Source organism: Melopsittacus undulatus, chromosome 14 (genome assembly GCF_012275295.1).
Source record: "Melopsittacus undulatus isolate bMelUnd1 chromosome 14, bMelUnd1.mat.Z, whole genome shotgun sequence".
NCBI lineage: Eukaryota > Metazoa > Chordata > Aves > Psittaciformes > Psittaculidae > Melopsittacus > Melopsittacus undulatus.
In genome coordinates, this window is record NC_047540.1 from 1,488,893 (window position 1) to 1,508,919 (window position 20,027).

Consider the following 20,027-nt stretch of genomic DNA (forward strand, 5'->3'; position numbering starts at 1 on the left):
TTATTCCCCTGTAGTGAAGGGATAGGTATTGTATCGATTATATTATAACATCATCTCCCACTTTTAAAGCAAATTAAAGGCAAGGTCATGTAGAATCAGGAAGTCACAGCAGAAGAGCTACCAGCCTCTGCAGACTTCCCTAGTCCCCCTTAAGAGGACATCCATGTGCCCAAAGGTCACTGATGAATCACCGAATCCCATGCTGCTGCATCCTCACGCTCTGCTGAAGATGCTGGAAACAGATCAGAGCTGGATCTCGTGAGGATGAAGCTGTGGGACAGTGCAGGGGTGGGGGAATCCCTCTCTCTTCCCAGTAGATGATGCTGTGAATTCTTCAGCCCTTACCCTGGCAGAGCGAGTTCTCCACAGGGCCCCATTTCCCATCCCCTGCTGTGAGCTGGTGCAGGAGCTCACACCGCTGCTCTGAAGAGGAGGAGGCTGTGGAAGAGCTCCAGCCATGGCCCTCATCTCCCTGCCAGCAACACCTCCAACCGCAGCTTGGAGCAGTGACCAAAACCATCCCAGAGGAATTGTTCCTTTCCTCTGTGTCTTCCTCTGCTCCATCCTGCTCCTTGTCCCCATTGGCCAACATTGTCCTGTTTAGTGGTGGGATGGAGCTACCCTGTGAGACATGGGTATGGAGGGGATGGGAACAACCCCAAACCCACCCTTCCTGCTGCTGGGGCTGTGTGTCCCCCCCATGGAGGATTTCACCCTCAGTCAAGCACTGAGCAGGGACAAGGCTTTGGTGTTGCTCAAGGGGCCATGGGGTCAGGCTATGGGCTGTGAGCCTGCACTGCTGCCTCCAGACACTGCCCAGGGGCTGCTCCCTGTGGATCTGAAGCCAGGCTGAGGACACTGGGGCTGTTCGGCTGCATGGGGAGCTCAGAGCAGCTTCCAGTGTCTGAAGGGGCTACAGGGATGCTGGGGATGGGCTCTGCATCAGGGACTGTAGGGATAGGACAAGGGGTGATGGGTTCAGACTGAACCAGGGGAAGCTTAGACTGGATCTAAGGCAGAAGCTGTTCCCTGTGAGGGTGCTGAGGCGCTGGCACAGGGTGCCCAGAGAAGCTGTGGCTGCCCCATCCCTGGCAGTGCTCAAGGCCAGGTTGGACACAGGGGCTTGGAGCAGCTGCTCCAGTGGAAGGGGTCCCTGGGTTGGAGCTGGAGGAGCTTTAAGCTCCCTCCAACCCAACCCATTCTATTAAGCAGCTGTTGTGTTTGTTTCCTGGGCTGCCTGCTGCCCGGGCCGAGGCAGCCACCCCCGAGAGGTGAGTGTGGATGTCATCGGTCTCGCCGAGGGGCTGGGATCTGACGCAGACTGCCCTGCACTCCCGGTGAGTCCATTGCGAGCGGACAGAACTCCCCGAAGGGCAATAACCGGATGCTCCCCTTGTCCTATGGCACACCAGGAATACCCCCAGAGCCGCCATGTCCCTTATGAGGGTCTCCCATTGCCGACCCCAAAATGGCGGCGTGCGAGCCCCCTCAGCGCGGCCGGCCCCGCCTCAGGCCGGGCTCCGGTCCTCCCCCCCGCTGGGGTCGCTGCAGCGGGCGGCGGGGCTCGGGCCCCGGTCGCGGTTATAAAGCCGCCGCCGCGGCGCTGCCGCCCCTCTCCGCTGGCCGGGCCGCTGCGTGTGGGTCGGTGTCGGGCCCGGTGTCGGTGCGGGCCGGGGAAGGGGTTGGGGGGGCACGGGGAGGAGCCGGGGCTCCGGGCTGCGGCTGCTGCGGCCCGCTCCGCTCCCTCCGGCCGCCCCGCTCGGCCGCTGCTCTGCCCCGGCCTGTGTGATATATATCTAAAATAGAACCCCGGCGGAGGAGATCTAACTTTAAATGAAAGGTTAGTATCAATATATAGTGCACGGAGGGGGCGTGTGCTGAATTTGTTGCCTTTTTACCTCAGAAAACCAACCGGCCTCCGCTGTGGAGAGCTGGGGCTACACCGGGCTCCTCAAGTGAAACAAGGGACGTGGGTTTAAGGGAGGTCGAGGCGGGTTTAGCCCAGGAGCTGCCGGTGGGAAGGCGCAGGAGGCTGCGTGTGGGTTTTGGCTTCATCCCCGAGCCCTGCTCTCCTGGAGGCTTAACTTAGTTCCTCTCTGATTTCCAGGCCTCTGTCCCCTCCTGCCACCCCCTTCTCCCGGGCTGTGTCTGCAGGCCCCGGCTTAGCGAGGCTTTAAATCAGCTCTTTGAGTCTACCCCCCCTTCAATTTAAATACCAAAAGCTCCACTTAAAGAAGCCCCGAGACCCGAGTGAGTTCCCCACTGGGCGCCCGTGCTGGGGGAAGATGAACGCGGCCGCCAGCAGTTACCCCATGGCATCGCTGTACGTGGGGGACCTGCACCCCGATGTCACCGAGGCCATGCTCTACGAGAAGTTCAGCCCCGCCGGGCCCGTCCTCTCCATTCGGGTGTGCAGGGACATGATCACCCGCCGCTCCCTCGGCTATGCCTATGTGAACTTCCAGCAGCCGGCCGATGGTAAGTGACACGTTCAGCTACATCTGTGGCTTCTTTCCTTCGCTTTTATGCACTTCTATTTGCTAATGCAGGCTTCTGTTGGTGTCTGGCACTGTTAAAATGTTGCAGGGTAAGTAACTTGTTAGTGACTCAAGCTGGATATTTTGTTTTTACTGCTTGGTGTCTACAGGGTGCCCATCTTGGTAACACCTCTGATGGGTAGACCCGTTTCTACCTAGTCTAGGTGTTCTATTCTGGGTATTCTACCTATTCTGGGTATTCTACCTATTCTATTCTAGGTAGACATTTCTACCTATTCTAGGTAGAAATCTATTTCTGCCTATTTCTATGTAGACCTATCTAAGTGATATTATATTAAACTTTAAAACTTGGATTTGTTTTCACATAGGAGAATAGTCTCCACTGTGTTCCCATTTGTTTTCATGTTGGTTTGGGCTCTTTGTGTGCATCTCTGTGCAGTCGGTCCTACTGAAGAAAGTTGAGAGTGGTCAGCCTTGGCTGAATGCTTGGTTCAGCCTCTGGTTGCCCATTCACTCCAGTCTCATATTTAGGAGTTCTGGTGGACTGCAGGTTGGTGTGTGCAGCAAGCAGCTCATCAGCAGGTCTCCCTGTCTGGGAAGTGTTATTCCTGCATTAATGGGAAAGCAGGTGTAGTGTGCAGTGTGTGGGAAACCAGGTTGTCTCACATGCATGTCTCACATGCTGATTTGCTCTTGTCAGACTCTTTTTTTCATACTTTAAGTCTGTTCCTGCTCACGTTTGTATTCTCGAGCTGAGGCAGTGGGGGCATGTGAAAGATGGGACAGAAGAGGTCACTTTGGAACACATCTTTTCTGTAAGGAAAATGGGTCAGCATTTTCTGCCCTAGTTTTCAGAGCCTTTGCTTGTTGACTGGTGCAAGTTTATTGCTCTGTGCTGTCACCTAGCAGTATATGCATGTGATGGAGGCATCCAAAGGACAGATGAGAGTGAACTTTTCCTTTGAATTCAGCATCGATTCACAGCAGCACAGACTTCAGCAGCAAGGAAACTTCCTTCTAGGCTGTAGTAGGTTCTCCTGCTCCACATTTTTACCAACAGCAGAGTGGTCTGTCTGTGGCACAGGTTCATTGACTTTGGATCAAAGTAACAGAAATGTTACTGGAGTTGTATACCCACAAGCTAGCAGAGCCTCTGGGGTTCAGAAATGCTTGGATTTTACTTAGTCTGGTGTGATTATGTGCCATCCTAGCTTACATCCTCTCCCAGGTCAGACTGCCTTCTGCAAGCCCTTACTTTGGGGTGCAGGTGGATCTGATCCAGCACTTCTGATCCTTTCTCTTCCCAGGCTGATGAAAAGCTGCTTTGCACTCCAGTGCATAATTACTCATTCATGGAACTCTCAGAAGTGCTTTTTTTTGCAGGCTAAGCAATATATTTCTGTTACAAAACGTCTCAGTTAGAGGGAAAGAACCTTAGAGCCTGATTATGTGATCTGCTGAGCCTGTCTGCCCTGACTCCCCCTTAGAAAACCACCTTGGGAGGTTCATGTGCTGTGCAGGCAAAGGTACAGTTATCCTGCCTGTGTTTAGGCTATGATCTCATTTTGTTGGATAAGAGAAATAAAAGCAAGGAGCAGAAATAAAGCCAAAAAAAGAACTCGGAGTTCAGTTTAGAGAAATGTGGGGGAAATGGGATACAAAAGTCTAGATAAAGTTCTCTTAAAGTAGACAAGGCCTGTATAATACATATGTTAAAAGGAAGGAGTGACTGGTGGTGTGCTTGCCTTAGCAGAAAAGTTCTGCACCTCATACAAATCTGAGGACATGGTGGCTTTCCAGTGCATTTCAAGGTAATCTTTTATGGTAATAAATAGGCAGGATTTTAGAGGGAGGTTGCATCATTCAGGGCTCCTGGTGAGGCTGCAGACATTTTAGGAAGTCCCAGTGCTTGAAGTGATACTTCAGCAAAGTGGTGTCCTGTTACTGCTGGGTCTTAGAAGGTCAAGAGATTTCAACCTAATCATATAGTTCATGTGGGCAAGGAGAAATACTCAAACTCCTCCTGCCCGCATGAAGAGATCTCTTGTGAAATGCTCCTGATTTCTCCTGGTTGGCAGACTGCGGTATGTGTTCCTTTGCCTAGGTGACAACCAGCTGCTGTGCTGAATGTAATGCAGGGAAACGTACACAGGTAGCTTTGGAAAGGTGGTGGTGTACTGTTGTCTCCCTGAAACACGCTTGGATATGAGGAGCAGGATTTCTGTTCCCAATGCAGGAATAGAGGTGATTTGAGGTTACTGCAGGAGGGATCGGCTTTTTCTCCCAGGAATACATAACCAGAAATGCGTCTGGGCTTCATTTTACTGAGTCTGTGAGGAGGTGTGGGGTGTTGCATTGCATGGGAAGGGATCCGTTTTGATTTATGGGTAGTAGGGGATGCTACAAAATCCCACTTAAAGTAGTTGGGAAGCTTTGTGCTCTGAAAAGTTGTAGGGAAGTTCTTGTGGACACATTGGTAGTATGCTTCAAGTGGCAATAGATATTAAAGAAGTTGCTATTTGATAGCTTGCATTTCCCTGGCGTCTTTTGTGGAAGGAGGAGTGCTTTTAAATCTGAAGGAAACCAGGGATCCCTTTTTAGTGTGGTAAACTGGTCTCAGGCCTTATGGCTAGAGAAAGGCCACAGAACAAGTCATGGAGCCAGAACTCTTCCCCATGATGTGGGGCCACCAACAGCTCACACTGTTACATCCTGAACACACTCTGTACTTTCGGAGTTCCTGTGTCTGAATTGCCTCAAAGCTGCTTGTTTCCTTTGTTTTTGTGAGCTGATGGAGAGATGCTTGACCCTGGCAGGGGCTGTGCATTGTCTCACTGGTGTACTCTCCGCAAAGAGGTTATTTGTAGTGAAAAGAGGCTCTGCTGTTTTCAATTGAACTTCTTTGGTGTAGTAACCAGTGAATGCTGAGCACTGAACTTGGTGTACTGTGGTAGGCAGATGAAGCTTCAAAGGTCTGGCTGGGTCAGGCTCAGCTGTAGTTGTTAATGTTTATTCTTTTTGACTGTGAAGAAGGGAAAGAAAAACTCACTTCATTTATAAGAAAAGCTGTATTTCCTTTTCCACAGCTTCCTCCTGCAGGTTAATTGCATTCCAGGGTCTCATAATAATGGCACTCATGACATGACAACTCAGATAATGAAGCAGAGAAACTTTAATATGGCTTCAGAGATAAGCTGCTCTGGAAGTACAGAGGAAACAGAATGTTTCCCAAGCCAAGACAGAACCCAGAGCTGGGGTGAGGTAAATAGCTCTGAAGCAGCAAGGTGTACGGATATTGTATGTAACTGTATGGATAAAGTTTTTGTCTCTCCCTTAGAGGAGAGGACAATGTAAGGGGAGAGCTGAGGGCTTCGTTGCCAATGGTGTTTTGTTCTAACTCCAGCAACCAAGAGATTTAAGCCTGTCCCTGTGCAGTTTCTCCTGGGTGAATCTTGGGCTGTGCCTGTGGTTATCTGTGTTCCTGTTGCTCAACCACAGCTGCTAATTCCAGCATTGTGTTAGCTCTGCAGCAGGGAGCCTCTAAGGCAGATTAATGACTTGGAGGCCTCAGGCAAACTGCAAGCAGTGTTTATGTGCTTTCCCTACCTAGAAGGCTGTGGAAGAGGAATGAAAAGGAAGCCTGGAAGAGGTTAAGAGAACGTATAATGTTCCATATGAGTTGCAGTTGAGTCCTTTGGAAGGATGACAGAAACCAGTGGGAGAGAAAGAGACAGGAACTGAAATGGCTGAAATTTCGTGGCTTAAATAGAAAAAAAACGAGAAGGTGTTTGCTCAGATTAAGGAAATGAATCAGATGAGCTTAGTGTGAGTCAGCCACATAATTCATGCTGATCCTTTACAGGTTTTCTTAGGTCCTGGTGTAATGTGATTGCATTTCCACCTGTGGGTATGACAGACCTTCCTCAGATCAGGAAGTTCATCCAGAGCTGTCTTACACCCATGCTCACAAGAAGTATTTAAGTGAATTTTAAGTGTACCATAATGATAGAGTGCAATAGTAGCAAGGTGCTCAAAGAGCAGCACAATAGTATGTGCTTAAGTACGTGATGAGGAAGCTCTAAAGAACAGGGAGTAGTTTATAACTAGGCTGTATCTTGCTACTTGCTGCATCGTTTCACAGTTCCCTCGGGTTCTGTGTCACTGCTACATCTGTTTGTCACCTTTCAGCAGGAGCCCTGTTTCTGCTGCAAATGGTATATGCAACTAGCCTGTGTCCTTGCCAACACATGCGTCTGCAGGACCTCTCCCTGCTATAAATAAACACTGCCAAATTTGACAAGCTGGACTGAGTTGCCTGCTGGAGTGCCTCTTAAGAGTGGGCTGCAGGAAGGACCTCACTTGCACTTGCACTGACTCAGAGTAGCAGCTGAGGAATCATTTTAGCATGACAGTTAGTTGCGTTTAATGCCTTGGACTGAACAGAGCTACTAGAGTCCTTGCTAGTATAACATCCCTCCTTCTTTTACTTCTCCTGACTACCTCAGGGATGAAGTCCAGCAGAGCTTGCCTCCCAGCTGGGTGTATGTGGGGAAACAGCAATAGCACCACTTCAGTTTAAAAAGCAACAAGAACATTTCATAGCACTCAAATCATTCTGGGAAATGTCCGTGCAGTAGCTGAAAGTTGATTTTGGGGTAGGGAGTGCAGGAGGCGTTTGTAGGCCATGTCCCATTGGGGTTCCTAGAGCTAGTTCTGTGAAATGCTGAGTAGTGCAGCTCTGGCTGCACCAGCAGAGTCATGGGAAAGACAGTGTTTGAACTGCCATTTTCCTTGAATTTCCTGCTCCTGAGATCTAATCAGCAATTCTCTGTGGGTGAAGGCAGCCTGGAAGAACTGAGCCAAACAAATCTGGAAATCTCAGGTTCTGCCCTGGTAATAGTGCTTGATTTTAATGCATGTCTGCCCCTCTCTTTTCCCATTTCATGCTGGGGATTAACAGTCTGCCTTTTTCTCTGCTTGCTCCATGCTGGGAGTGTTTTCTGGCACAGAAGAGTCCCAAGCATCTCAGTTTTATGAACAGGATCCTGATGTGTGTACGTAATGATCCTTTTAATATAGCAGTAGGCAGCAGAAATAGAATCGTGGAGGGGGTTTCAGTGTAGGTTAGAATGACAGTGCTGGGGTTGTTGAGTTTAGATCAGTACTTCCCTGTTCATCAGGTCAGGTTGTGAGCTTCCCCCCCAGAGTTCTGTCCACTTTTGCTGTCATCTTTAGATTGAGCAACTTAGGAATCTTTTTTTGGCCACAGAAGTCAGAAGCTGCCTCATGCCTTCTCCAGCCAGCCACGTGTTCCTGCATGCTCTCCCTGACGCCATGGGGAGATGATCCTTCTCTCTTCATAGAGATGAGCGCGGGTGGATGTGAGCTTGGTGAGAAGCAGCCAAGCCAAACAGTCACTTTTGTTGCTTCCCTTTTCCCCCAGGGTTTCCTGTATTTACTTTTCTTCTTTGGGTGGAGCAATTTACCTTTATAATAGTTAAGACTAACTGATAAATCCCAAGCATTTTGATATTTATTTTGCTGTGGTTGTTAAAACATTAATGTAGATTTAAAAGAGTCTATTAAGCCTATTCCATGCTTAAACATGTCTAATGACTGTGATGCAAAGACCTCCCTTGAAACAGAGTTAAAAAGTCATTGGAATTGGTCACCAAATGCCTCCATGGGCTGAGTAGAATTCAGAGGGAATGATCACCCCCATGATGGAAGCCTTTATTCTTTAACAAACCACAGAAATCTGTTCTTGACTTCTCTTGCAGCTGAGCGTGCTCTAGATACCATGAATTTTGATGTGATCAAAGGAAAACCCATTCGCATCATGTGGTCTCAGAGGGACCCCTCCTTGAGGAAGTCAGGGGTTGGGAATGTCTTCATTAAGAACCTGGACAAATCCATTGATAACAAGGCACTTTATGACACATTCTCAGCGTTTGGGAATATTTTGTCCTGCAAGGTGAGATGTGGTTGCTTTGTCCCATTCTGTTCTAGTGATCAGACACGTCGAGTGTAGGAAGCAAAAGGGACACCTTTCACCGAGTGAGGAGTGGAGTCTGTAAAGGCAGGGATGACCAAAAGCTCAGGGATTGCTTAAGTTACCTCAGATTGGAACATGAAGTGCACAAGTCTGAAACACAGATAATGTCTTCCTAGTGCTGCTCCTTGGCAGTAACCTATTTCTGTGTGCTGGCCTTGTGTCTGAGTGTGACAGAGGCAGAAGACATAGTCAGAGAACTGACATTCTGTTCTCCTTCCACACAGGTGGTGTGTGATGAGAATGGCTCTAAGGGCTACGCGTTTGTGCACTTTGAGACACAGGATGCTGCAGACAGAGCCATCGAGAAGATGAACGGCATGCTGCTGAACGACCGCAAAGTGTGAGTGTCACAGCCAGCAGCACCAGCGAGCGCATGACCCGGGATGCATCTCGGTATTAACAGGGACACACAAGGCACTGGTTCTCCTGGCCCCAAGCCTTGGCCTGCTACCTCTCCACTACAGGGCTGGTGAGTGACCCTGCCCAAGCCATGGCCTGCTACCCCTCCATCATGGGCCTGGTGGGTTTCCCTGACCAAGCCTTGATTTGCTGCCTCTTCACTAGTGGGCTGGGGTGGGTTTCTGTGGCCAGTTCTCCACTGCAGAGCTGGGTGGGCATTCTTGGCCGACTGTAGGACAGGTGATTTTTCCAGTTGGTCTGTGGCCTGTTTGTCCTTTTCTTCTGCTGTCACTCTTGTCCCTATGCCCAGCTTCTACTACACACTCATTTTTTGCCTCGCTGCAAGTCACACATTGCTTTTCCCAGTCTTGAGAACCAGCTGCTTACTGGGATTTTCCTTCTTTCTTGCAGATTTGTTGGAAGATTCAAGTCTCGTAAAGAACGGGAGGCTGAGTTGGGAGCCAAAGCAAAGGAATTCACCAATGTTTATATCAAAAACTTTGGGGATGACATGGATGATGAAAGGCTAAAGGAGCTCTTCAGCAAATACGGTAAGTTCAGAAACACTTCTAATGAGGCTGTGACTTTCATGACCTTTGGCAGTTTAACAGGACCAGTGTCTGGTTCTGCCTGGGTTGCTTGGAAGCTGAGGAACATAAAGAGTTGATGTATGGGTACTAGTTGTGCCAAATGTTAGACCGGAGGCAGAGGCTGATGAGGAGATGGGAGAGGGAGGGCTGGGAGTTTAGTCTTGAAATAGTTCTGTGATATTTTACTAACCCTGTCCCTTGGTAACAGGTAAAACTCTGAGTGTTAAAGTGATGACAGACCCCACTGGAAAATCCAAAGGCTTTGGCTTTGTAAGCTTTGAAAAGCACGAAGATGCTAACAAGGTATGACTGGTTTTTATGCTGCTTGGTATCTTCAGAGAAGGAAAACTTGGTTTATCAGGGGAGAATATGAAAATGAAAGAAAACTCTGCCCCAGACATAACCTCTTCCAGATTTGGGAGCTTGGACCTGACTAGCTTGATGTTAAATGGTAACTTGGCATTTCTCCAGCTTCCTAGATCCACGCAGAATGTAGTGCCATAATCAAGAACATTTAAGTGCTGAAGAAATATTACTGTGCAGGGTTTGAAGGGGGAAGCATCTGGAGTGAGAACATTGCTTTAAAATGGTCTTCTCTGAGCTTATTAAAATTTGGCCTTAATTTCAAGAAGAGATGGGAATGAATTCCTGAGTTGCATTAGTCCTGCAGGTAGAGTGGTGATGTCAGCATGGTCACTCCCAATCACTTCAGTTTGTTTGTAATTAGCTGGTTGTTACACAGTGCAAAGATAAAGGGTCAGCCCTGGTTTATTGCCTCATGGGTATATAATACAACGTGAGCTTTGGACAGTCCTGTTTTCAACAGGAATAGTTGCCGTCTTGCTTTAGCAGTTGACAGTTCCCTCTTGACTCCTCTGTCCAGGCAGTAGAAGAAATGAATGGGAAGGACATCAATGGGAAGATGGTGTTTGTAGGCCGAGCACAGAAGAAGGTTGAGCGCCAGGCAGAGCTGAAGCGGAGGTTTGAACAGCTAAAGCAAGAGAGACTCAGCCGGTACCAGGTGAATTGTCTGTTCCTCTCCTGAATTTAGGCAGTGTTTTCAGTCTGTTGGCAAAGTAGCCATTGTCCTGTGAGAGATCCTGGGAGTTAAAATGTAAAGGTATTTGGGGACAAAGAGGCATCAGGGCATAGTCTTGGCAATGTGAGTGTGTAGGAGGACATGAGAAAGCAGCCAGTCTCCTTTGCTTTCAATGGGGATACCTAGAAGGGTGAAAGAGGTGGCAAAACCCTCTACTGTTGTGTCTAATTTATGGCAAAACTGGGTCATGTCGGAGACTGCATCACATCTTTCCCAGGTCATGAGATACAGTGCTGAACTGGGGATACATGATGCAACAGAAAAGCAGAGGAAATCCAGACAAGCTCCCTTTCACCACAGTGGGACTTGCCTCTACGCCTTTGCAACATTTTCTGCTTCAGCTTTGGGTGGTATGAAGGGAACACGATGCTAAATTAAGAGTTTTTCAGATAAATTACAGCTCTGGCAGATGGATGCTAACAGTCACTGTTTCTCTTTGATGTTATGAATGCCTCATTGTTCTCTCCCTTCTAGGGTGTTAATCTATATATTAAAAACCTAGATGACACCATAGATGATGAAAAACTGAGGAAGGAATTCTCACCTTTTGGCTCAATAACAAGTGCCAAGGTATTGTGTGCTTGGGGGCTATTTGGATTTTAAAGCCTGAAGAAGGAACTGTATCTGAGCTGGAACTGAAGGGCAGTTCTTCTGTTCCCTGATCATTGTGATCCTGAGAACATTTGGGCATTATAATAAACACACAGATTTCTTTGGGTCTTGGTGGGATCTTACTGAAATATTGCTTCATTCCCTCATCAAAAGAGGAGGCAGGAAGTGGGAAAAGTGCTCATTGGAGGTGACTCCCAGTAAGCATGACATGGCATTTTCCTTTAGAGCTTGCACCAAATCTTTCCCATTCCTTACTGCTCAGTGTGGGCCTGGGGACACATGGTGCGTACAGGAAGGCAAAGCAAATCCAGGCAGGTGACTTGTCAGCGGGTACCTGCCTCTACACCTCTGCAACAGTTACATCCAATCTGCCTGAAATGTGACGTGTTAAAACGTGGGTTCTTAGCTGAAGTTCTTGTTATGGTGCTCCACTCGCAATTGGTCTTTACTGCAGGTGATGCTGGAAGATGGACGGAGCAAAGGGTTTGGCTTTGTCTGCTTTTCCTCTCCAGAGGAAGCCACAAAAGCTGTGACAGAGATGAATGGACGAATTGTGGGCTCAAAGCCGTTGTATGTGGCACTTGCCCAAAGGAAAGAGGAGCGAAAGGCCCATCTGACCAACCAGTACATGCAGCGCATCGCTGGGATGAGAGCCCTGCCTGCCAACACAATCATTAACCAGTTCCAGCCTGCTGCTGGGGGCTATTTCATGCCTGCTGTGCCCCAGGTGAGCTGTGCTAGTGTGGATTTTGAACCTGTCTTGGAGCTGTGGTGGTTCAGCTGTGGTAATCTCACTGAGCCTTTCTGTGCCTATAAACAAGTAACTCCTAATGAGGGGTGCAGGCAGTGGAGTTAATTCTGTGCTTTCCAACTGCCTCTTCACGTGATTTGAGTGTTGAGTCCTGGCAACAGCTGCCAAAACATGTTGTGAACTGTGTTTGCTACTCACTTAGATGTTGTCTCTGAGCTTGTCTAATCTTTCTTCAGGCTCAGAGCAGACCCACTTATTATGCACCCAATCAAATGGCACAGATGAGACCCAACCCACGCTGGCAGCAAGGAGGAAGACCTCAAGGTGAGAGAACATTTTTGGCTGTATGACCTTACTGGCTGTACTTTCCAGCAACAACAATGTGCGCATGCTCTCCTTGGTGTACACAACCCCAACCTGCTTCCTGACTGTCCTGACTTGCCAGTGGGTTCTGTTTTGAGGATTTCCCCTCATTTCTTCCATTAGGCTTCCAGGGAATGCCAAATGCCATGCGCCAGTCTGGACCACGGCCAGCACTGCGCCACCTGGCCCCTGCTGGCAATGCCCCGGCCTCTCGTGGCCTCCCTGCTGCTGCCCAGCGAGTTGGTAAGGTGTCTGCTTCCAGGCTCTCCCCTGTCTGTGAGGGATAAGGATGCTCTCAGGATTTGACTTCTGCTTCCAAAGATGCTTGTCAGATACAGATAACCAAAGACCACTAGAATCAATGGGCAGGGACAGCACCTGAATCTTCCCTGTTGCTCGCTGTGCATTGCAGATCTGGGGGCAGTTGGTGCTACAGCACAGCAGTGGAAATCCAGATGGGTTGTTCTCCACTGGTTTGGAACTCATCCCTCCACCTCTGCAACATCTACCACTCAAAGAGGGAAAAAAGAAGGCTCTTTAGGTTATGGATATTGTTTTCAGAGTAGAGCGTCTCAGTTAACTCTATACCAGTGAATAGTTTAGAAAGTACCTGAAGTGCCAGATGTGGAATCCCTGGATTACTGTCAGGGAGAATAGCCCCTTCCTACAGTAGCCAGTTGCATTTTGCAGACTGGTTCCTAAGGGAGTTCTCCTGAGCCTAGTTTGGCTTCAGCAGTTAACAGCAGACATCCCACCTTGCACCCTGCTGCAGGTGTCTGGAGATCTCTTCTCTTCTTCTCTTGCAGGAGTGGGTGCTGCAGCGCAGAGCTTGGCCCCTCGCCCGCCCGTGGCTGCCCCAGCTCCCAGAGCAGTTCCTCCCTACAAGTACGCCTCCAGTGTCCGCAGCCCGCACCCGGCTGTGCAGCCCCTGCAGGTACCACGAGGGGCTGGCCTGGGCACTCTCCCCTTGCTGCAGTCCAGCAGGATTTATGTGCAGCTGAAGTGTTGCTGCAGAAACCTGAAGCTACTTTTATAACCCAGACAAGCATCGTGATTTGGAATTCAAAAACCTAGCGGTTGTACCTTTGTCGGGGGCAGTTGTTTCACCTGCCTTGTACTTGCAACCCCTTTTCCACCCAGATTTGCTGTAAGGGTGTTTCTCTTGGTTCTTTGCTTTCCCATTTTGCAGCCATTTGTTCTCACCTCTTTGCCACATCCTCACTCGGGATCATTGAAGGCACAGTTGCTTTTCCCACAAACATGTGTTGTAAAACAAGCAGGCATGGATGTTACTCTTTCTCAATTGCAATGTTTGATTCAGTTTCTGTGAGATACTTACAGTGCCCATGTGTGACACTGGGCTTTGAGTTCAGGACTTGGAGGGAGCATGTTTGTGAACCAAGAGCACTTACCTGTCCTTTCCTGAAACTCCAGTCTGCTATAGGCTTGACAAAGGTTGTGTTTTTGAAGAAGTGAATGGATGTTGTCTGTCTCTAAATATGAAGCAATCAGCCTAGTACCTGATTCATAACCCTGATGTCTGCCCTTCCATAGGCACCTCAGCCTGCAGTCCACGTGCAGGGACAGGAGCCACTGACCGCCTCCATGCTGGCCTCTGCGCCCCCCCAGGAACAGAAACAGATGCTGGGTAAGGGAAACTCCATCAGGCTTCAAAGACAACTTTGTAATTGAAACTCAGCTGTCTGAACCTCCTCCTTTTGTAACCCCCAGGAGAACGCTTGTTCCCTCTCATCCAAGCTATGCACCCCAGTCTGGCAGGGAAGATCACAGGAATGCTGCTAGAGATTGACAACTCTGAGCTGCTGCACATGCTGGAGTCTCCGGAGTCCCTCCGGTCGAAGGTAGCTGGTTTGTTCTGTTAGGTGGGGTGGGGAGCTCTGCTCAGGAGCACTGCTCTCATACCTGAATTGTCTCCTGAGGTGGAGGAGGCTGTTGCAGTGCTGCAGGCTCACCAAGCCAAGAAGGAAGCTGCCCAGAAGGTGGGCGTGGTTGCTGCTACCTCTTAAACCAGGAAGACTGGTGAGTGTCTCTCTCCTTAAACTCACTTAAAAGCTTCCACATCGGAGGGACTAAAGGTTTGTGAATGCAGCCAGTCTGCAGACCCACGTGCAGCACTCGTCTGAGTTGACTCCATTCTTTAAAATCCAACTCAACCCAACCCCCTGATGTGGTTTTCCCCCAATATCCTTATTTTGTGGAAGCTTTAGAAATACTCTTCAGAAATCTTTAATTAAGCATCAGAAAGATGGTAAGTCCCTCACGTGTTCCTGGCAGTTGACACATCAAGGAAGGATTAACATATTGAGTCTTGTGAAGCTGCTAATCTGGGAAATAAAAAGAGACACAAGATGCTTCAGTGGCTGTGAAGTCAACACAGTCTCTTAATGTCTGTTCCTTAGCCTGACAATCATCTGCCTACAGTGTATTAAGGTGCTGGTGTTGGGAGTGTCCTTTCACTGCATGGGTCTGTCCAAGCAAATGCCATTTCCCGTGTTTGGAGCTGGCTCCTGTTTAATCTTAATAAGGTTTTTGATTATTTGAATGCCTCTTCTTGCTTTAATGATGCATTTTTCTGTGGGTTGTCTGGAATTGACAACTTCAGTTCTTTTTGTGATGCTGTTGTGGTCAGATGTCCCAGCTCACAGGAGTGCAGAATGGTACTTCCATCCATCCATTCCTCAGAGGCTTCTCTGTGAGGGAATTGACAGTTTCTTGTCAGATGGTCAGAAATGGTTGTTTTCCACAGCTGGTAACAGCCTTTCCACACCCTGCAAATGATACTGGAGTCATTTAAAATATAGTTTAACATATATGTATTATAAATATAATAAACTCATATTGGAGCTGTATTATACATGGCTTGTGCTGTGGGGAGCTTGGCTGTCTGGATTGAGATGTGCTGGCTGTGGGTAACCTCTGCCCCTTTTCTTCTAGGATGCAAAGAAGCCAAATAGCCCCTTTGTAGCCATCAGCTGAAGATGTTTGGAGGCTCCTCCCTGTCCTGCAGATCTCAATGCCATGCGTCCTATCACATAGTTTATTGCATTTTGTAAAATAATCTTATTTAAAAAGCCAAGTCTGAAGCTGTAGATCTCCCAAACCAGAACTGGGCTCGCAAGCTTCTCCGTTGTGGCCAGAACAGAGCTACCCTTTGTGTCTTCTGAGGAGGACGCCTGGGATTTTAGGTTGGAAGTATTTTGTGGTTTTGGTTTTAAACACAGCAATCCAGTTTGGAAAGTCTGGAAAGCATTTATCAATAAAGGAATAAAATTCCACTCTGTTTGTCATCTTCATGTGCTGAGTGGGGTGATAGAGCTCAGTGCACTCAAAACAGAGTGTATGGTTGCTATGTGATGAGTGTGATTGGAGTTATTACTGACTGTGGAGAAAGGCTGCTTGAGGCTGGGTGCTGTTTCAGGGACAGGCAGTGTGTGGTGGCTTCCTCTGCATCCCCCCCTGCTGCAGAGCAGCTCTGCTGCCCTCGGGCTGCATTTTAATGCTGGTGTTCCATAGTTTGGCTGCTCTTGGAAGCTCTCTTGACATGAAAGGGACCCAACCGAGTGCAGCTCCTGCTCCTTCGATACCGCTTCCACCTTCACCCCCAGCTGCCGGCAGTGGGGGTCAGGCAATGCCTGGAGCCGGTTTGGGTGCTCCCGTTCCCCTGCAACGGGCAAACCCTGCCCCGGAGGGGCGGTGGGAGTCACGTGATTCCGGGTCGCGCTTTTCATGTGGTTCCGGGGCGAAGATGGCGGCCACCAAGCGGGTGTTGTACGTAGGTGAGTACCGGGATCGCTGTACGTGTCCGGTGTCTGTGTCCGTGTCCGTACCCGGTGTCTGTGTCCGTGCCCGGTGTCTGCGGCCGTGTTCGGTGTCTGTGGCCGTGGCCGTTGTCCGTGTCCAGTGCTCGGTGTCCGTGCCCGGTGTCAGTGTCCATCTCCGGTGTCCGTGACCAGTGTCCCCCCGCAGGCGGGCTGGCGGAGGAGGTGGACGAGAAGGTTCTGCACGCCGCGTTCATCCCCTTCGGCGACATCACCGACATCCAGATCCCGCTGGACTACGAGACGGGTGCGTGTCCGGCCAGGGGCCTCGGGACCGGGGTCTGTGCCGCCCGTGACCGCTCCCTTCCTCCCCTGCAGAAAAGCACCGTGGGTTCGCTTTCATCGAGTTCGAGCTGGCAGAGGTGAGGCAGCTGCTCCTGGTGGCAGCGAACGGGGGTTACCTCTGGGGCTCCTCTGCTCTTCCACGTTCCCACTTACGGGCACTGCTCACCTGGGCAGCAGCGCGCAGGTTTCTTGGCCTCGTGGCCATTTGTGTGTTTCATGGGGTCCCAAAATGGGTTGGTTTAGAAGGGAGCTTAAAGCTCATCCAGCTCCAACCCCTACCACAGGCAGGGTCCCCTTCCACTGGAGCAGCTGCTCCAAGCCCCTGTGTCCAACCTGGCCTTGAGCACTGCCAGGATCTTACAGGCTGCCCTGGGCTTCACACACAAGATCTCTCCTCCTCTCCCAAACACTGGTGTCAGCAGTAAAGCATCTTAAATGAAATGGGTTTATGGGATCAAATGTGGGAAGAAGAGCCCCGGATACTGGGTTGAATACAGCTCCTGCAAGATCCATTGGTTCATCTATCGATGAGGTTTAGAAGCAGAGGCCCTGGACAGTCTCTTTTGTATGTATATGCTGAACTTTGCTCTGAAAGGACGAGAAGAGGTGATATAATCATGATCTTCTTTCACCTCTTTTGGCAGGATGCAGCAGCAGCGATTGACAACATGGTAGGGACCCTGTTCGCCCGTGGGGATGAGTGCTGCCTTCCCAGCAGTGAGGCTTTGTACGGTGTGGGCTACACCAAGAGCTCTGTGGTTCTCCTCTATGGGGAGCTGGGGGGCACGGTGGTTTTTGTACTCTTTGGTGGGCTTTGTTGTGCTTCTCTCCTGGGCAGAATGAGTCCGAGCTCTTCGGCAGGACAATCCGGGTGAACTTGGCCAGACCCATGCGAATTAAAGAAGGATCATCCAGACCTGGTGAGTTGGTGTCTGGGAGGGGAGAACATCCCCATGGGTGCTCAGAGCTTCATGCATCAGGCATCAGACCCTAGGGCAGAGATCTTCGCTCTGCTTCCCATCTGGGGAGCTCATGGGGCTGAGCAGCATCCACATAACTTAGTAACCACACAACCCAAAATACTCCCTTGTTCCTGGGGTGGAAACACTCTTGGCTGCACTTCTGATTGTGTTAATGCCTGCTGGTAGAGAGCACAGCATGCACACTGTGCCAGGCAGAATTGAGCACACAGCTGGCCACATCTGTGAAAGCAGAGGGGGCCAAGGCCATGGCAAGCACTCATGCAGTGTGATGGGCAGTGGCAGCGAGCAGGCCACAAGCTTGCCCTGCGTGGAGGCACCTCTGGGGGGAAGAAGAGGTGACTTTGTCTCTCCTTTGCCCACATGCTCCGTGTCTTGGGGTAGGCTGTGCCCTGGCCTGTGCAGGTGTATGTGTGCTCATGTGTGTGCTCATGTGTGTGTTCACATGTGTGCTCACGTGTGTGCTCCTGTGTGGCCCTTTGGTTCCTGTGCTCTGACCCTTCCTTTTGCCATCGCAGTGTGGTCGGATGATGACTGGCTGAAGAAGTTTTCGGGGAAGACTTTGGAAGAGAACACAGAGGAGGGAGGAGCAGAGGCCTCCAAAACGGAGGTGCAGGAGGTAGGAAAACCATACGGAGCTGTCTGTGTCCCTGCTGTCCCGCAGGCTGAGAGCGTGAGGCCTCACTGCCTCTGGAGGCAAAGCAGAGGGATGTCATCCCAGCTCATTGTTTCCTTTTCCCGTTCAGGGTGAGCCTCCTGCCAAGAAATCCAGGGCAAACCCTCGGGTTTTCATGGAGATCAAGATTGGAAACAAGCCTGCAGGGCGGCTGCAGATCCTGCTGCGCTCGGATGTCGTGCCCATGACCGTGGGTGAGGATTGGTGCAGCCTCCCCAGCATGGAGCCTTCCAGCAAACACAGCCCTCACCTCTCTCCCCTTGCCCTGGACAGAGAATTTCCGCTGCCTCTGCACCCATGAGAAAGGCTTTGGCTTCAAAGGGAGCAGCTTCCACCGCATCATCCCCCAGTTCATGTGCCAGGCTGGTGACTTCACCAACCACAATGGAACCGGAGGCAAATCCATCTACGGGAAGAAGTTTGATGATGAAAACTTCATCCTGAAACACACGGGGCCAGGTAGGGCCATCTGCTGGGCAGGGGCTGGCGAGCAAAGGGGCTCAGTGTCATCTAGGAGCAACCCTTTGGCTGGTTTGATAGACCCTGTTGATAGGCACAGCCTTGAATTCCAGCCTCTGTTGATGAAACACTTGTGGTGTTCACACACTGTGAACTCCAGCGTTGTATAATGGGAAAAGAGTTTCAAAGCTGCTTTCCTTTGATTTTGAAGGAGTCAAGGTGGGATTATGAAGCACAGCAACAAGCAAGCAGGTTTATCTCCATGCAAACAGCGTTTCTATTACTGCAGCTATAAATGGATGAGCAATCTCTACCCTTTCCATCTCTCATGCTTGCAGGTGTTTCACTGTTGTTTCCAGTAGTTTGTGGAGTTTAATATCCAGAGGCTCTCTTAAAGCTGGCAGTGTTTTGCAGGGTGTGGGAATGGGTTGGGACCAAAGCATCAGCTCCCACCCCAACCAGAGCACTGCCCCTTATGATCACAGGGCTCTTATCGATGGCAAACTCGGGCCCAAACACCAACGGCTCCCAGTTCTTCATCACGTGTGAGAAAACAGACTGGCTGGACGGGAAGCACGTGGTGTTCGGGGAGGTGACGGAGGGCATGGATGTGGTGCGGCAGATCGAGGTGGGTGCGAACAGAGGCAGCCTCCTTCCCACCCCTGGCTTCGTGCCTTGACTCCTGCTCTGTCCCCCAAGGCTCAGGGCACTAAGGATGGGAAACCGAAGCAGAAGGTGATCATCTCAGACTGCGGAGAGTGCCCCTGAGCATGGGCTGAGCCTGGCCATGAGGGGCTGGGATGGGGTGGCCCCATAGTGCCCCAGCAGAGCCCAGCTCCTGGGGTGATTCCTGCCATGCTATTGGTGTGAACGTGCCCATGGATCGTGCTGCAGGGACTGATCCCTGCAGGGATGAACCGCTTCCAGGCCACGCTGCCCTGAGCAAGGCAGGGCTGGTCCTGCTGCTGGGTTCAGAAGGACTTGGTTTGGTTAAAATAAAACCTAGTTTTACAAATCCCGTCTTGAATTCTTGCTGGGTGAGGATGGGCTTTGCTTTAGTGGTTTCCTCTCAAATCTGGTGCCTAAATCCTGGTTCCTTGGGAGCTATGTGTGCTGGGGCAAGAAGAGCTGAGGGAATCTCGTGGCTTTTCCACAGCAGGATCCTGTGTCTCAGGTCCCTTTAACGTCTCAGGTCCCTTTAACGTGTCTCTGGCCCTGTAGTCTCCTTTCCCATCAGCAGAGGGAGGCAGGTCCATGGCTGGCGGATGCCCTGCTGGGAAGCCAGCCTGGTCCAGCTCCATCCCCATCTGAGAGGGAGGGAGTTTACTGGGATGTGGGTGGGAGAACAAGGTTGGGACAAGAAGCTCCAGGAAATGAAGGAGCCCTTTGGTTGGTTGTCAGAAGAACAAGTGATGAGCCTG

The 20,027-nt window shown here is 50.2% G+C and overlaps 2 protein-coding genes and 3 non-coding genes across 6 annotated transcripts; all 5 read left to right on the forward strand.

Annotated features, from left to right (window-relative positions):
• The first annotated feature begins 1,625 nt into the window (after positions 1-1,625).
• PABPC4 (poly(A) binding protein cytoplasmic 4) lies at positions 1,626-15,645 on the forward strand. The gene is made up of 16 exons (XM_005140077.3): positions 1,626-1,840; positions 2,108-2,478; positions 8,279-8,472; positions 8,778-8,893; positions 9,364-9,503; positions 9,751-9,845; positions 10,426-10,563; positions 11,116-11,211; positions 11,708-11,980; positions 12,241-12,328; positions 12,491-12,610; positions 13,174-13,301; positions 13,922-14,015; positions 14,099-14,229; positions 14,308-14,407; positions 15,323-15,645. Exons 2-15 carry the CDS (start codon positions 2,286-2,288, stop codon positions 14,392-14,394), a joined length of 1,893 nt encoding a protein of 630 aa, XP_005140134.1. The 5' UTR covers positions 1,626-1,840; positions 2,108-2,285; the 3' UTR covers positions 14,395-14,407; positions 15,323-15,645.
• On the forward strand, positions 10,841-10,972 carry LOC115946319 (small nucleolar RNA SNORA55). Its single transcript, XR_004080421.2, has one exon. It is a non-coding gene; the product is annotated as a small nucleolar RNA SNORA55 (small nucleolar RNA).
• LOC115946322 (small nucleolar RNA SNORA55) lies at positions 11,484-11,612 on the forward strand. Its single transcript, XR_004080424.2, has one exon. It is a non-coding gene; the product is annotated as a small nucleolar RNA SNORA55 (small nucleolar RNA).
• On the forward strand, positions 12,742-12,874 carry LOC115946325 (small nucleolar RNA SNORA55). The gene has a single exon (XR_004080427.2). It is a non-coding gene; the product is annotated as a small nucleolar RNA SNORA55 (small nucleolar RNA).
• Positions 15,646-16,111: 466 nt separating the features above from the next.
• PPIE (peptidylprolyl isomerase E) lies at positions 16,112-19,621 on the forward strand. Of its 2 annotated transcripts, XM_031047872.2 has the most exons (11): positions 16,112-16,164; positions 16,355-16,453; positions 16,525-16,568; positions 17,136-17,162; positions 17,330-17,411; positions 17,990-18,090; positions 18,218-18,341; positions 18,421-18,606; positions 19,092-19,234; positions 19,306-19,411; positions 19,450-19,621. In XM_031047872.2, exons 1-10 carry the CDS (start codon positions 16,134-16,136, stop codon positions 19,372-19,374), a joined length of 906 nt encoding a protein of 301 aa, XP_030903732.1. In that variant the 5' UTR covers positions 16,112-16,133; the 3' UTR covers positions 19,375-19,411; positions 19,450-19,621. The 2 variants fall into 2 exon arrangements, with proteins under 2 accessions (XP_030903732.1, XP_005140132.1); XM_005140075.4 differs by having other exon boundaries at positions 19,306-19,621.
• The last annotated feature ends 406 nt before the right edge of the window (positions 19,622-20,027 follow it).